The sequence below is a fragment of the Macaca fascicularis genome, chromosome 6, assembly GCF_037993035.2.
Source record: "Macaca fascicularis isolate 582-1 chromosome 6, T2T-MFA8v1.1".
Lineage (NCBI taxonomy): Eukaryota > Metazoa > Chordata > Mammalia > Primates > Cercopithecidae > Macaca > Macaca fascicularis.
In genome coordinates this window covers 185,380,106-185,396,759 of record NC_088380.1, presented here as the reverse complement: position 1 = coordinate 185,396,759, position 16,654 = coordinate 185,380,106, and the positions used below count along the sequence as shown (strand labels likewise).

Below are 16,654 nucleotides of genomic sequence, written 5' to 3'. Positions count from 1 at the left end.
TCTAGCAGATTACCTGGCATTTGGTAGTTCCACTAGGAAGTAGCAGTTACTTTTTCTATAAATGTTTTAAACCCAGACTTTTTTTTTTTTAATTGTTTGTTTTATCTTCAGAGTTTTGCTCTTGTTGCCCAGGCTGGAGTGCAATGGTGCAATCTCGGCTCACTGCAACCTCCGCTTCCTGGGTTCAAGCGATTCTCTTGCCTCAGCCTCCCGAGTAGCTGGGATTACAGGTGTGTGCCACCACCTCCAGCTAATTTCTGTATTTTTAGTAGAGACAGGGTTTCAACATGTTGGCCAGTCTGGTCTCGAACTCCGGACCTCAGGCAATCTTACCTGCTTTGGTCTACCAAAGTGCTGGGATTACAGGCGTGAGCCACTGCACATTGTTCTTGATGGCACCAGAAATTACTGTCAAGAATTCTGTTTTTGATCCATTAACAACCTAGTTTTTATTACAGCATTTGACTGAAATTGGAAGAAGCAGAACTTTCAGAGAAATTTGTATTTAATAAGTATGTTCACTATTCAGATTTTTTTTTTTTAACATTCCTTCCTTTTTTGGTTTTAATGGTTACAATTCTGGAGAGAAATCATATATAATTAAAAGACTGAGGAGGCTAGGCATGGTGGCTCACGCCTGTAATCCCTGCACTTTGGGAGGCCAAGGTGGGTGCATCACTTGAGGTCAAGATTTTGAGACCAGCTTAGCCAACATGGCAAAACTCCATCTCTACTAAAACTACAAAAATTAGCCGGGTATGGTGGCGGTTGCTTGTAATCCCAGCTACTTGGGAGACTGAGGCAGGAGAATCGTTTGAACCTGGGAGGTGGAGGTTGCAATGAGCTGAGATTGCACCCGTTGCACCCAGACTGGGTGACAAGAGCAAAACTCCATCTCAAAAAAAAAAAAAAAGGCATAGATTTCATAGGGAACACCTGAATTAAATACCCTTTGAGGCTGGAATGCCATAGGCCAGCAGTCAGTGTAACAAAATGAAGTAAAGATTAATAGATTTTTGGAAGATCCCCCTGCCCTGGCCACCCAGGTGACTTAAAATTTTTTCCTTTATAAATAGAGTTTTTAAAACAAAAAAAATAATTTTCAAAAGCTTCTTGGTTTACTTCTAGCTAAAGACAACATGAGCAAGCACGGTCTTGAGAATGACAAAAGTAAGGCTTTATGATGTTTAGAGTATCTCATTGATAGGGGAGTTTACTTTTAAAAGATCTCGCTATTTACACTTTTCAGATTACTCTAGAAACATTTAAATATTTAGAGTGTCCTCACAACAACCGCATAACATGAGAACAATGTGGTTTGCTTGTCAGCAGAGTTTGTTGGATTCAGACTCTGTTGTCACCTGTATTATGTAGACAAGTTACATAATCTCTAGTCTCCTCATCTTTGAACTGACACCTAACTTCCTGAGGGTTGTGAAGATTAATTGAAATTTACATAAAGTGCTAGTGAATAGTAACTATTATTTTCACCATTTCTTGATCTATTCCCCGTAGGTTTATACACTATTCTATAGCCTACAAATTATTTTCCTGTTATTTTGCTTTTTACCCTACAGGAATTATATAAATGGGTGAGTGCAAATATTAGCACAATAACTTTTTCTATGTGTGTACTTTTAATTTTTTGTGTCTTTAAAATGTTTCTTATAGGCAGTATACAGTTGGATTTGCTTTTTTATCATATTTAACAATCTGCCTTTTAGTTATGTTTGGACCACTTACATTTAGTGTAATTATTGATGTGGTTTGGTTTAGATCTGCCATCTTGATATTTTCTGTTCCATTTGTTCTTTATTAGTATTTTCCTCTTTCTCTGCCTTATTTTGGACTATTTTTCTCCAAAATAACTCCATTTATCTCCTTTGCTGGCTTATTAGCTATAACTATTGTGTGTTTAGCAGTTGCTTTAGAGTTTATAGTGTACATCCTTGTTAAAAACCATCCATGTTAAAAACCCTCTATCTATCTATCTATCTATCTATCTATCTATCTATCTATCTATCTATCTATCTGTCTATCTATCTATTGCTTTAAACCGTTGATTATCTTTAAAAGACATTTAAATAATAAGAAAAGAAGCCTATATTTACCCACAGAGTTAGTATTTTCTATGCTGTTCAGTCCTTGTATAAGTTCATATTTCCATCTGGCATGGTTTTCCTTCTGCCTGAATTACTTCCATTAATATTTTTTAAATTATGGGTCTGATGGTGAATGAATTTTTTCAGCTTTTGTATGTCTAGGAGTCTCTCTTTAGCCTTTGTTTTTTGAAAGGTAATTTTGCTGGGTATAAAATTCTAGGTTGACAAAAGATGTTGCTTACCTATTTTCTGGGTTGCATTATTTCCAACAAAGAAATCTGCTGTTATCCTTGTTACTGTATTTATGTCTCTTTTTCTGGTTACATTGTTTTCTTTCACTCATTTCAAGCATTTTTATTATAATGTGGCTTGTGTGGTTGTCTTCATGTTTCTTGTGTATGGGTTTCTTGAAATTATTGGATATGTGTGTGGGTTTATAGTTCTTACCAAATTTGGAAAATTCTTTCAGCCATTATTCAAACATTTTTTCCTACCCTCTTCCCTAGGGACTCCAGTTATACATACATTAGGCCACTTGAAGTGACTGCACAGATCACTGACACTCTTCATTTTTTTCAGTCTTTTTCTCACTGTCTCATTTTGCTTATATTGATATATTTTTAAGTTCTTTGATGTTTTGCCCCAAAGTGTCCAATTTGCCTTTAATGTCATCCAATGTATTTTTCATCTCAAACATTACCATTTTATCTCTAGAATTTTAAGTCTTTTTAAAAGATATCTTTCTTTTTTTTTTTTTTTTTTGAGATGGAGTCTTGCTCTGTCACCCAGGCTGGAGTGCAGTGGCCGGATCTCAGCTCACTGCAAGCTCCGCCTCCCAGGTTTACGCCATTCTCCTGCCTCAGCCTCCCGAGTAGCTGGGACTGCAGGCGCCTGCCACCTTGCCCGGCTAGTTTATATTTTTTAGTAGAGACGGGGTTTCACGGGGTTAGCCAGGATGGTCTCCATCTCCTGACCTCATGATCCGCCCGTCTCGGCCTCCCAAAGTGCTGGGATTACAGGCTTGAGCCACCGCACCCGGCCTAAAAAATATCTTTCATGTCTCTGCTTAACATGTTAAATCTTCCCTCTAGTTCCTTGAACATATGGAATACAGTTACAGCTTTTAATAGCTTTGCTTACTGCTAATTCTGTTGTCTCTGTCATTTCTGGGTTGGTTTTGATTGCATTTTCTTCTATTATGGGTCACATTTTCTTGCTGCTTTGCATGACTGGTAATTTTACCTTTTGTTTTACCTTATTGGGTAAAATTCTGTATGCTTCATTGTGGGACATGATTAAGTATCTGAATCAGTTTGATCTCTTCAGGTTTGGGTTTTAAGCTTTGTTAGACAGGACCAGGGCAGCAATTAGTCTAGGGCTAGTTTTTTCCCCACTACCGAGGCAAAAACCTTTTGAGTACTCTACCCAATGTTCTCTGAGTTAGATTTTCCACATTGGTTGGTAGGAAGAACTATGCCTGGCGTTGTGTGAGCTGTGGGGTTTGTGTTTGCCAATTATTAGAGTCTAATCCTTTTGGGTTATTCCATCCTGGCCTCTGGTAGTTTCCTCACGTGGATGCTGATGAGTCCTCAGGTGAAAGCTTCAGGGGGACCAGTTGCAGATCTCTAATTCTCTGTGCAGCTGTCCAATTCTCTGTGCAGCTCTCCCTCTCCTGTCCTCTCTGCAAATTCTAACTGCTTTGGCCTCCCTGGACTCAGCTTTCTCTCTTCACCGTCGGCTGGCTCTACCTGCACTATGTCCTGGAAAACCTCTCCAGAGTAGGAACCCAGGGCAATCCTTGGGTTCACTTTGTTTCCCATCTCCCAAGGATCACTGGCCTTTGATGCCTGATGTCTGGTGTCTCGAAAACTGCTTTTTTTTACAGGTTTTTTTGTTTTTGTTTTTGTTTTTTTTTGGCTTTTTAGTTGTTTTAAATAGTAAGATAGTAAATCTGGTCCATGTCAATATCTCTGTTTTAAAAACAAAAAGGTGGCCAGGCATGGTGGCTCACACCTGTAATCCCAGCATTTGGGAGGCCGAGGCAGAAGGATTGCTCGACCCCAGGAGTTCAAGAGCAGCCTGGGCAATATAGTGAGACCCCCACCTCTAAAAAAAGAAAAGAAAAGAAATTAAAATAAATAAAAAGTGAGGGTCTGTAGCTTGTTTCAGTTTATACGGTGAGGTATTAGTGGAGCCAGAACTAGAATCTAGGCATCGAATCAAAACCTGGTGCCTTTTTTGACATTGCCTTCTTAAAAAAAATTTTTTTAAATAACATTGCCAAAACAAACAAACAAAAACCACTTTGCTATCCCTTTAAACCTTGTGGTTTAATTTTAAACAATTTTCTGCTGAAAATTTTTGTAAACTGGATTACATATCCATGCCTTCTTGAACAGTAGTTTGAACATATTTGAACCTTTTCATTATTAACATTACTTCTTCAGGGGTTGTCAACCCTATCTGACCCAAATAATCCCAATTTTATAAAATAGTTTGATATGCTCCTTTTATCTCCAAGAGTCTGAGCGTTTGTGGATGATCAGGTCAGAGTTGCTACACATTTTTGTTCAGTTGCAATGGGGTAAAGGTGTATCATGAGGTGCCCGCCCTATTCTTTCCTGCCCCCATTGTATAAAAGCAGCCCTACCTCTTCCTCCTCATTAGGGTCAACTGCCTCTGCCAAATGGTGCCTTCTTGATTTCAGGTCCCTATATACAGAGTTCACAATGCCCTGGGTGGCAGCCATAGCTTATAGTTTAATGGAACTCCTACTGTGTGCCCTGGCAAGAATGTAACCCCTTTGAGAACTAGGACCTCCAACCCTCTAACAGCAAGCACAACATCCCCCATGGGGTCATGGGGAGGGAGGGCTAGTGCTTCTACCCCTGGGTTCGTGGACCCATGTATTCTTACTGGGAGCACAGCATCATACAGAGGTTCCTGATTTAACGTGTGCACTACATCCTGAGAGATGACACTAAATCCTTCAGGGAGTGGCCTCTGCGCTGGTGCTTCATCTGTGCTTTCAGAAGGCACTTCCAGTATTCTGTGAGGCTGGTTGCTCCTGACCAGTGTAGGATGCAATACAACCAGTGGATTCCTTGGTCCATGGGTTCACCCCCAGACCTTAACTGTAAAGTTGGTGCCCTGGTTGGGTGTGGTGGTGTGTGAGATCCCGTACCTGTGGGTTGGGCATTCTGTAAGGATAGCAATGCTGGCTGAGGCTCTGCAGGCAGGAAAGACAAGCCCACACCTGGTGCTATCCCTGTGAGGAGCAAACCACCGGCCCTTCCAGGAAGGAGGGAATCCGAAGTAGTTGGTTTGCCACCAGGTGGCCAGTTAGTCTCCCTGAGGAGTACCTTGTTTAGTCTTGCTGACAGGTTAGCCATTCATAGGCATTCGGTAGTGGGATTGATGTAAGTGCTATCCACCTGTTAGGTGATGCTTCACACGATAGGTTAGCGGAAATTCTTTTATTCCCCCTCAAGATCTGCCCTTCACCCTTCTGCCTCTGCTCTCTGCCCTTTAGGAGGCTGGCCCTGGGCCCTGGAGGTTTGGTCATTGGAAGGCCCCAGTAGATCAGAGAGCAGGAGAGAGCAGTTCAGTATTTATTCCATGAGCTCCCTCCCTTCCAAGCCATGGCTTTGCAGAGGCTGCGCCCTTAACCAAGGGCCACAGGTGCTGTGGAGCAGCCCTCTTCTATAGCTCCCAGTTCCCCAGGATTCCCAGTTAGGGATGCTAATGGCCTCCCACTGTCAATACCCATAGAGTGCTGCTTCGGCCTCCCCTGCTGGCCCCTCTGATCTCCACTTTGTGAAGTGGCTTTACATCCAGGCTGTCTTGAGTCACCCTCTCTGAGGATGCCATCTATTCTTCCAGGACCTCAATAGACACAAGTAAGTCATTTTCTTTTTTGCCTTTTAGAATGAGTTGTAGACAGCATTTCCATCTTAATTCAGCTGCCCCAATTCCCTGATTAATCCTGTGGGCCACCTTAAATTGGGCAGTCTGGGAAAGTCTTTTAGAAGCAGTGAGGTTGAGGACCTTAACCTGGAGGATGAGGAGGGGCTTGCTGTTCAACGATCTGAGAACAGAAATGCAGGTAGTGAGGTGGTAGGCAAGGGCAGAGGCCCAAGGGGCCAGTGAGCTTGGCTTTTTCAATACCCAGAAGCTTCTGGAACATGGCAAACAATACACGCAGTAATATTAACATAGGTGGTGTGCAGTTTACCTATATGTCTGTAAGAAATGTAGTGCTGACTTGCAAGAGGGTGTTGACCTCTTTTCAGAATAGAGTGTCAAGTTTGCTTAGCACAAGTACTTTTAATTCTATTGAGTATACACTAGACTTTAGCACAGAGCCAAGACTATCGCTGTATAACCATAACCCCCGGCCATCTCAGGGGTTCCCCTCTGAATTAAGGGAAGGAGAAGGAACATGTTAGCCAGAGACTCTCAACAGTTCTAAACGGTGAGTATCCACAGAAATTAGACAACCGGAAGATATCCACAGAGTGACAGGGAAGATGGATATAACGTATTTTTCCAAAAAAAAAAAAAAAAAAAAAAAATGGTTGTGGAGTTATCAAATCACAAAGATCTGAGCTACTGGTTTGTTGTTTTTATTTAGATATTACAGGAGTTAGCGGAAGAGTTACCTGGGACCCATTTAGGACATGAATATGCCTGGTAGGAATCTGAACCCAGCCTGACTTCCAGCAGTTCTTCCCTTTCCTGCCAAGACTTGTTAGTGCCTCTCATTCTGTTCTCTGGACCCAGGCTGTGCGCCAGAGCCTTCTTGCCTCAGCCCTGTGATTTAAATTTTCAGCAGAATCGCAGTGCAGGTTAAGGGTGGCGCATACTAGATCATAATTTTTGGCCAAGTTGTGCGTCTAATACAGAATTAAGTCATCAGTTCAACAAGACTTGGAGTTCATTTTCTCAATCTTTCCCATTCGTTATAGTCTCAGTTTTCTCAAAAGCCCTCTGTAGGCCAGAAACAGTCTTACCATTTTTGTTTCCCGCACCTAAGTCCGGCAGGTAAGAACCCGTGAGAAGATTCTAAGAGGCGTAATTCTTCCATTTGGCGCAATCTCGACCCTGCCTCTCCGAATGTGAGTGCGCAGAGGTCGCTTTCCGCCACCAAGCGGCGCTAATCCACCGCCTAGGACAGACCCACTAAGTTTTCCCACAGGATTTGAAGTTTTGAACTTTTACAAGTGTCAGAAAGGTTAATTCACAAGTTTAGAGTAATGCGCTAAGGCACGAGTGGTGGGTGCTCCAGCCTCGGGTGGGCTGCAGAAGGCGCGCGGTGTCGCTGAGCGCCCCTCCGACCTCTGGGGGCCACAGTGCGGACTTGCGCTGGGGAAGCTTCAGAGGTGCGCGCGGGGGCGGGTGCCGGCGCCCCGGGCAGGTGAGGGCAGAGGGGCGCGCTGCGCGTGGGATCAGCCTGGCGCAGACCGGTGGCTCGGAGGAGCTAGCGCCTTCCTCGCCCCCTCCCCCTCGCCGCGCGGGGCCAGCCCGGCCGCTCCTCCCCTGGGTGGGTCCCCGCTCCTTTTCTGGCAGGGTCTATTTGCATAGAGGAAACTGCCCAAAGTGGCCGCTGCGGAGGAGCTGGCGGCGGCGAAGGGGGCGTGCGCGGCGATCCGCTGCTACCAGGCGGCTAAGCCCCGCGCCCGCGGACCTCGTGCCTTGGGCTGTCCCGCCTGCTTCTCTTGCACTCAGCCTCTACCCCAGCTCAGCACCGCCCCCTCGGAGAGTCCACGCGCGACAAACGCGCCATGGGCCCAGGCGAGCGCGCCGGTGGCGGCGGCGACGCGGGGAAGGGCAATGCTTCGGGCGGCGGCGGCGGCGGCGGAGGGCGCTCGGCAACGCCGGCCGGGTCCCGGGCGGTGAGCGCGCTGTGCCTGCTGCTCTCCGTGGGCTCGGCGGCTGCCTGCCTGCTGCTGGGTGTCCAGGCAGCCGCGCTGCAGGGCCGGGTGGCGGCGCTCGAGGAGGAGCGGGAGCTGCTGCGGCGCGCGGGGCCGCCCGGCGCCCTGGACGCCTGGGCCGAGCCGCACCTGGAGCGCCTGCTGCGGGAGGTGAGCGTCGGGGCGCGAGGCCGGGGCGGACCCGGGTCTGTCGGGCTGAGGGTGGAGGAACGCTGGGGGCCGGGGCAGCGTGCGGGTCGCTGGGAGGAGGGTTGCCCGCCGGCTGCGTGTGCTCGGGGCCATCCCAGAGACGGGCGCGTCTGCGCCAAGGCGGAGGCGGGGGGTGCCGGCCCCAGGGGGTTTTGCGGTCTCCGCTCCGGCCTCAGGGTCCCGTGCCAGGCAGGCGGCCGCGGGAAAACGGAAGGAGAGACCAGGGACTTTGGAATAACAGACCTAGGGTCAGTTTCCACGGGGTGTGCGCTCGGACACGCCGCTTCCCGCCGGCGTCCGGCGTCGGGGATAAAGATGAGGCTCGTGGGAAGTGTCTGGTGACTGTGACCAGTAGCACCTACTATTCCTAACCAACGCGGATACACCTGGGGGGGGCGGTGGTCACAGCAGAGGAAAGCCTCAGACAGGCTCAAGGGCTGGGCCCCGCCGTGCTCCGGTGTGTCTCCAGCAGCTCAGGCCCCAAGGCTGAGCCATCACCGGCGCTCTGAGGCCTCGGGGATGGGGGTGGGGACACCACATGAGCTAGTAGGATGAGAGGAAGGAGAAACAGTCGGGGGTAGAGGACCTGCATCAGGCGGTGCCATCTGGGGTATGGGCTCTCAGGACATCCCGAGTTTCCCGTCCCTTACCTGGAATCGCGACTTCCACAGCTTACTTGAAGGCTCATATGAAGCTCTGTGACACTTCTAAGGGTTAAGATTGCTGCTGTGTGTCTTCAAAGAAAGGGCCACATTGGGTCCTCAAAGCCCTCACCCAACGTGTTGGTCAAAGCCTCCATTTTTTGTGCGGCAGTTCCCCTCCCCACAAAACTGGACAGGCCCTGGTGGGCTGGCCAGAGCCTCCCCTGCCAAGCCTTCCTCCTCCTCCTGGGATAGATGGCTGCCCCAGACCCCAAAGTCACTGCCCAAGGGGGCGTCCTCAATTGCTGTGTGAAAGCAGGCAGGGTTTCAAGGTGGGAGAGGGAGGACAGGCCTGTTCACCCCCAATTCCCTAGACTCTGCCCAGCTGGGATCTTTATTAGTATGTCCAGCTGTGTTTCCAATGTTGCGTTCCTTTGGACTCTGAAGGAGAGTGGAAGAAGGTGTGCCACACCTCCTTGTTCACCCCACCTGTTTCCTAGTCACTTTAATTTCAGCTAGGATCACATCTCTTCTAGGTGGGTTCTGGGTAAAATTGCTGCTTCATGAAATGATTTCCTCTTTTCCGCTTGCAAGGGCCTGCAGGCTTCAGAACTCTCTCTCAGCCCTGCTGGCAGCTCCTGGCGATGGTTTCATAACTGCCGCCCATTAGCTTTTGGCAAATCCCTGGAGACCAGGGTGTTGAACTGATTTATGGAGGGCCAGTCAAGTTTCTACCTGTTAGCGCTATAAGTGCGGCTGCTTCTTCTCATAGGAGGCCTCTCTTATTTGCTAAAAATAAACCGCAAGCCCTGATTGAGTAAATCAGAAGTCCTGATACAACCATTTTACAAGGAACTACAAATTGTGTCTATTTTAGGAGGGAGGGGCATCCTGGGCCAGCAGCCGCTGCTGGGAAATGTTGATTCTGAAGTCCTGAACTTCAGCTGGCAGAGGCTGTGCAGTTGCTCTCCCAGGCTGCCCCCAGCAGCACTGAATTTTACCTGGGTGAACTATACTGCGTGAACAACGAGTTATTGGATCGGGTGTGTTTCTCTCTCTCTCTCTCTGTCTCGCTCGCTCTCTCTGTCTCTCTCTCTCTCTCTTTTCTTGATTAGAAAGGCAAAAGAAAAATTTAGAATCTAGGGAACCCTGGATTCTGGAGAACTTGCTGTGCCATTCACACATGGTCCTACTCCCTAATCCCAGCTGGGTAGCTGAGGCACATGCTATGCTAGGAGTGTAAACTGGTTGGGTTTTCCCGCCAGTGGAGAGTCAGACATGGTGCAGTATGAATGCAGTTGGGGTCGAACTTCTGGTTGTTTGGGTGCCCCCTGTGAGACAGCTTCTCTCTCGTAGGGGTACCAGTCTGTTTCTGCTAGGAGCTATTCTTCTTGTAAATGTTACTGGATGGGAAATGTCCACAGCCTGGCCGGTGACAATGAGTTCCTTGGCTCGGAGGAGACCACCGTGGGAGGCACATACGGGGAGTGAGTAATTGACTCTAATTAGATGTATAGATACTTTTTCAAGCCGTTAGATATGAAGGCCAAATGTTGAACTGAAAATCTCAGAAGAAAAGAACATTTGTACTTGAAGCGGTTTTTCAGTTCTGATTTGTTCTCAGTGAAGCCCCTTTTAAGCCTGCGCTGAAGTAGTTGTGTATGTGAGTGTGCGAGCAGCTTGTCCTCTACTAACAAACTTGTTTCCAGAGAACCAGAGGCAGAAACCATTTCCAAATTAAAAGAAAAGACATCCTTGCCAACCATACATGGCTTTAATGTCAGGGGGAAAAAAGCCAACAAAAGCCACTGTTAATGTGGGACCCACCGTCGTCGTTCCCTTGGGAACAGAACTGTGAAATAACTTTTTCTGGGCCTGGCTGATGTGCCTGATAATGAAGATACAGAAGCTACAAGAAATGAATATTCATGTCAACTCATAATCATTAAAGACCCTTCCTATGGCACACAAAGGAAGAGATAAACAAGATTTCTGAGTAAGAGCCATGAACGATCGTATCTTCAGTATGATGTGAAAATATTCATGCAAAAAAAAATCTAATATTTTCCTCTTAAAGTGCTTTAAATAGGTTGCCTAAGTAATCAGTCCTCCCATCTCATACCTATAGTTACAATGTTATAAAAGCTTAAAACTTTAGAATACATGGCTTTCATAATACAGTAAAAAATGTAATGCAAGGATTAAAGAAATATTTAGTTGTATTCAGAGGAGACCATGCCAGCTTACAATGGATTTATTGTTGGCTGTTGGCCTTCCATTGTCCAGACCAATCAGTTTGAAAACAAGAAAAGCCCGGAGACTGGGAGTAAAGTTTACACACTTTCCTTCTCTCTTATCAACTCTATGTATTGGTTAAATACTGTCAACCCAGAGTCAAATGGAGATTTTTCAGCCTCTTTGGTGGTTTGTCTACTTGTCAGAGCTGCTCTCTGCTGTCAGTTTTAATTAAGATGCCTATTTTTGAATCCCATGGCACAACTGGAGATGCAGTGTAAATCATAGCTACATTTGTTTCCTTGACATTTCCTGGCTCCCAAAACAACAAAAAAAACTTTCCTTTCAATGACTTCCTGGCATGCTCACTTTCTCTCTCTTTTCTTGTTTTTTTTTTTTTTTCTTGCAACAGTTTGGGAGAGCTTTATAATAATAGCAGCATATTTAGAATGAGCCAAGGATTGGGGCATTCCTTTCACAGATCTATTTTGTCATTTTGGATTGGACTTTTCCACATTGGCTTTGAAGGTTTGAGGCCTGGCCCTGAGATGGGGAATCTGTAGGCTGAAGGAATTTTTCCTCGGGGGCAGAGCAGAGCAGACGGTACCTGAGGCTTCCTATCAGCAGAAGAGAGTTTGAGGCCTGGTCCCACCATTTACCAGCTCTGTCATCCAACCTCTTCCACTGCCTCTCCTCTGATGGTGTGCTCACAACTCCTCTGTATGCAAATATGATAACATATAGGAAAAGTACAGGATGGTAAATATGCTTTTGATGGCGAGTAACAGAATACCCGAGTGTCCTTACTTACCATACACTACAAGAGAAGCCTGGAAGATGGTCGGCACATCCTGGGTTTGTCAGCAACTTGGCCACAACTGGGTACCACTCAGTGTCTGCCATTCTCTTGTCCTTTCCTCGTGGTCACAAGATGGCTGCTGCAGTTGCGAACCTGTGTCTTCACCCAGGAGTAGCCTGGGTAGAAGGGAAGGGGCAGGGAAAAGAGCGATCTTCTTGAGAGGTTGTCTCTTTAGTTTCAATTCAGGGGAGAACTTTCCCAGCTTTCGGCAGTCTTATAGCCACGAGCCAGAGCTGGGTCACAGGGTCACCATCCCCCTGTCGCTGGCAAGGGTAATGCGATTGCCATAGGAGGCTTTGGCTAATCTTGACTCATCCCCTGAGGCTGGGCATATTGCCACTGGAACAGAATTGAGGCTTTGGTAGGAAGACTGGGCATGGCTACTGGGTAGCAACCAACAGAGTCAGCCAGTGCTGTAGAGCATTACCCCAGCGTCAACCAGGGACGTGGAATGTGACTCCAGTGTCATCCAGGGCTGTGGGGTGTTACCCCCACATAATCAGGCCACGGAGTGTTACCCTAGAGTCAGCCGGGGCCACGAGTGTTACCCCAGGGTCAGTCGTGGAGTGTTACCCCAGTGTCTGCTGAGGCCATGGAATGTTTCTGCTGTCACCCCGGAGGAGGATGGGGCAGAGTGGGGGTTCAGTCATCCACTGGCCCGCCTCAGTTTTCATAACTGGACCTTCCTTCCACTTTGGTGTTTCCCAAGCCCCACACTTTGGGAACATTCTTCAACCACAAAATTTCTGTCTCCTTTGGGGCTCTGCTGTCCAGCTGTGCTCCCAGCCACTGCTGAAGGAAGGGAAGGTTGATGGGTTTGGGATTCTCTCTGGCACAGTCCCATTCTTTGCAGTCTTTGGCCTTTAACCCTTGAGCGGATGCTGTTCCGCCCCCGAAGTGAGTGACTGAGAGTGGCACTCTAGGACGTTGCTTGCCAGCTTTCCCAGATCACAGCACAAGCAAAGAATAGTAGCACTTCCCCTCACTGCAAGAAGGGAAGAGGACACTAGGCTGGAGGTGACCAGCCACTCCCCAGCCCCCAAGCACCAAGGCAGTCAGTCTACCCAGAGACCACATACGGTGCACCTGCACCCACTCGGTGTGTCTGGGAAGCTCTGTTACCCACTCCTGTCCTGCCTTTCCCCCAGCTCCTTGGCTTTCTTAGCAGCCATATCTGACTGTGGCCTCCAAATCCCCTTCCAGAGCGGGTGCAGTTAGAGTTAGAGTCATGGTTGCCAGAGCAGGCTGTCCCTCCTTCCCTCACCAAGGAGCATCCCATTAACTTCAACCTTTCTTGATGCCTTTGGATGCTTTTACCCTCAAATAGCAATGTGACACAACTCCAAGATGGTGCAGCTTCAATTTAAAAGAATTCAGGCTGGGGCGCGGTGGCTCACACCTGTAATCTCAGTGCTTTGGGGGACCAGGGTGGGTGGGTAACTTGAGCCCAGGAGTTCAAGATCAGCTTGGATGATATAGCAAGACCTCGTCTCTATTAAAAAAAAAAAACAACACCCATATATATATATATATATATATATATTTGTATGTATTTATTTGTAGGTGTGTGTGTGGCCAAACGCAGTGGCTCACACCTGTAATCCCAGCACTTTGGGAGGCCAAGGTGGGTGGATCATTTGAGGTCAGGAGTTTGAGACCAGCCTGGACAACATGGTGAAACCCTGTCTCTACTAAAAATACAAAATTTAGCCGGGCATGGTGACACGTGTCTGTAATCCCCGCTACTTGGGAGGCTGAGGCATGAGAATCGCTTGAATCCAGCAGGCGGAGGTTGTAGTGAGCCAAGATCATGGCACTGTATTCTAACCTGGGTGAGTACATCTCAAATAATAACAATAATTAGCTGTGCGTGGTAGTGCAAGCCTGTAGTTCCAGCTATTCAAGACACTGAGGGGTGAGGATTGCTCGAGCCCAGGTGTTTGAGGTTGCAGTGAGCCATGATTGTGCCACTGCACTCCAGCCTGGGTGACAGACTGAGGCTGTTTCAACAACAAATAAAAATAGGGTGAAAAAGCGGGGACGGGGGGGGGGATTAATTAGCTTGAGTAACAGAGAAGTCCAGGCTAGTATCTGTGTAGGCACGGCTCCAGGTGCCTGGATTTTGTTTCTTCCTCTTGGCTCCGTATTTCTCAAGGATGCCCCCGCTTTCCCCGTAAAGTGCCAGGGATGCTTCCGGCAGCTCCAGATTCACATCCTTAGTGTTAGTTTCTGTTTTCCAACAGTCCCAGCAGAAATTCCCTAATTCCGTCTGATGGACCCATGTGGATTGCCTGCATGTATCAATACAGACGGCTGCGTCTAACGATGCGGATTACCTGTCCTGGTCACTGAGACCTGCAGGGTAGCCTCTCCGATGGGCCAGGCTCTGTTGTGTCTCTGTGTGTGTGTTCGTGTGTGTGCACGATCAACCCCACTGGAGCTCTAGGGACCAAGAAGCGAAAGCTGATCCCAAAGGACAGTTTGGAGTGTTGTTACTAGAAGAAGGGGGAGAGGACATGGGGCCGGTGAAACCAGTAGGTGGCCATCCAAGGAATAGGGTGAGAAGCTTGGGCTGTAAGCTGGAGCTGTGTTCTAGAGAAATTCCACCTCCATGGCATGAAACTCAATGAAAGGATTTTTGATTCAGTGGGTGGCCAGTGGGTGCTTGTTCTGTAGAGGTTTATGTATATTGATAAATTTGGGTTTATCTGTGCCAGTATTGAAATCTGTGTTTCTCTGTATATACTGTGCTTACAAAATGTGAGCTTTACAAGTTACTTCAGATCCTAAAAATTGTCCACAACAGCCTCATGAGATGTACAGACAGAGGTTACTGCCGTTGTTTTACAGGGGGAGAAATGTCACAGAGGTGGAAGAGCACGCAGGGCCAGGCCTGGGCTCCCTTAGGTTTGCAGGCTGGCTTGGAAGAAGGGAGTGAAGAGGACTAATGTCCGCGAACCCTGTGTGCGGGTTTGGCACTCAGTCTGGGACGGTGTGGGTGTGCCCAGGTCAGGCCACCTGCTCCCAGGTCCCTGTTCCTCTGCCCACTTTCATCAGCTTCCTGGGGAATGTTCTCATGGGGAGTGTTCTCAGAGGATGTCTCTGGCCTGGTTGGGGAGTCTGGGGAGTGCCCCAAGTCCTCAGGACCTGGAGTGGTGAGGTGCGTGTAGCTTGGGGGTTGTCACGCCTTGCTTGGTGCTTTTGGAGGGCTGAGTCTAGAAGAGGAAAATGCTGAGGGCTGGAGGGGAAGGCTCTAGACAAGGAGCCTGGGGGCCTCTCCGAGCCTCAGTTCTCTGGCTGTAAGGTGGGGCTGGCGCAGCCAGGGGTGCACTGTGAGCCCTGTGCCCCGCCGTCCTGTGCTTTCAGGGCCTCGCGAAGTGTGGATGTGATCCTGCGTCTTCAGAGGAGCCCTCTCTGCCCCACAGATTTCTAGGTTGCTCCCCTCTCTGGAAATAATTCTGAGCCCCTCCCTGGGGCAGTGGAGGGTGTTGGGAGGTGGAGATCTTCCCCAGAGCCCTCCTCCAGGCAGCTGCACATTGTGTTCTTGCCCCTTGACATGCCCATCAGTGCTCCGGCTCCTGCTGCCGCGGAGCTGTGGCTGCCTCCTTTACCTAGACTCTCAGGTCGGGAAATGGCATGATGGCTTGCCCATCCTTCCATCCTTCCATCCTTCTCTCTCCTCCCTGTTTTTTTTTTTTTTTGAGACAGAGTCTCATCCTGTCTCCCAGGCTGGAGTGCAGTGCTGTAATCATAGCTCACGGCAGTCTTGGACTCCTGGCCACAAACAATCTTCCTGCCTCAGCCTCCCAAAATGCTGGGATTATAGATCTGAGCTACTGCACTTGTTCCCCCGCCCCCGCTTTTAAAAAAAATAACCAAGCTATATCTTGATTTAGCATGAAGAATGTTACTGAATAATCTTACCATCCTAAACCAAGGGCTATTTAACTTCCGGCATAATCCTTTCTCATGCATCCTGTGGACAGATATTTGCTCACCGAATTTTAACCACAGTAAACTGTACATCATCTTTAGGGTCATGTTTGATGACTGTATCGTATAGCCCATCAAGAAAATCTTGTCTATCCCATCAACAAAATCTGCATCCTACTATCAACATGGCATACAGCCTCCCCCTATTTTTGTTAGTGCAGATAATGGTACAATCGGTGGTTTTGAGGGGAAAGTTTCTTTCTTCTGTTATTCTTTGGGATGTGGAGTAACTGGATACAGAAGGATGTCTTTCAGGCTTTTTCGTTTTTTTTTTTTTTTTTTTTGAGATGGAATCTCACTCTGTCACCCAGGCTGGAGTGCAGTGGCATGATCGTGGCTCACTGCAACCTCTGTCTCCTGGGTTCCAGCGATTCTCCTGCCTCAGCCTCCCAAGTAGCTGGAATTACAGGCGCCTACAACCATGCCCAGCTGATTTTTGTATTTTTAGTAGAGTTGGGGTTTCACCATGTTGGCCAGGCTTGTCTCGAACTCCTGACCTCAGGTGATTTGCCTGCCTTGGCCTCCCAAAGTGCTGGGATTACAGGCATGAGCCACCTCGCCCGGCCTTGTTTTAATTTTAGAACAACTGAGTTTGAGACAGACAGGTTTCTCCTGTGGTATTCAGAACCTGTGGGACCATTATGAAATTGTGCTTCAAGTTTTACAATGAGCAACATGGATTCAATATATCTTTTAGTTGAA

General features: G+C 47.8%; 1 protein-coding gene across 1 annotated transcript in view; it reads left to right on the top strand.

Moving 5' to 3' along the window:
- The first annotated feature begins 7,687 nt into the window (after positions 1-7,687).
- COL23A1 (collagen type XXIII alpha 1 chain) overlaps positions 7,688-16,654 on the top strand; it is a 368,609-nt gene continuing 359,642 nt past the window's right edge. Inside the window, exon 1 of the mRNA XM_045394628.2 lies at positions 7,688-8,185. Within this exon, the coding sequence (XP_045250563.2) occupies positions 7,886-8,185 (300 nt within the window). The 5' untranslated portion in view covers positions 7,688-7,885. The remainder of the gene's footprint in view (positions 8,186-16,654) is intronic.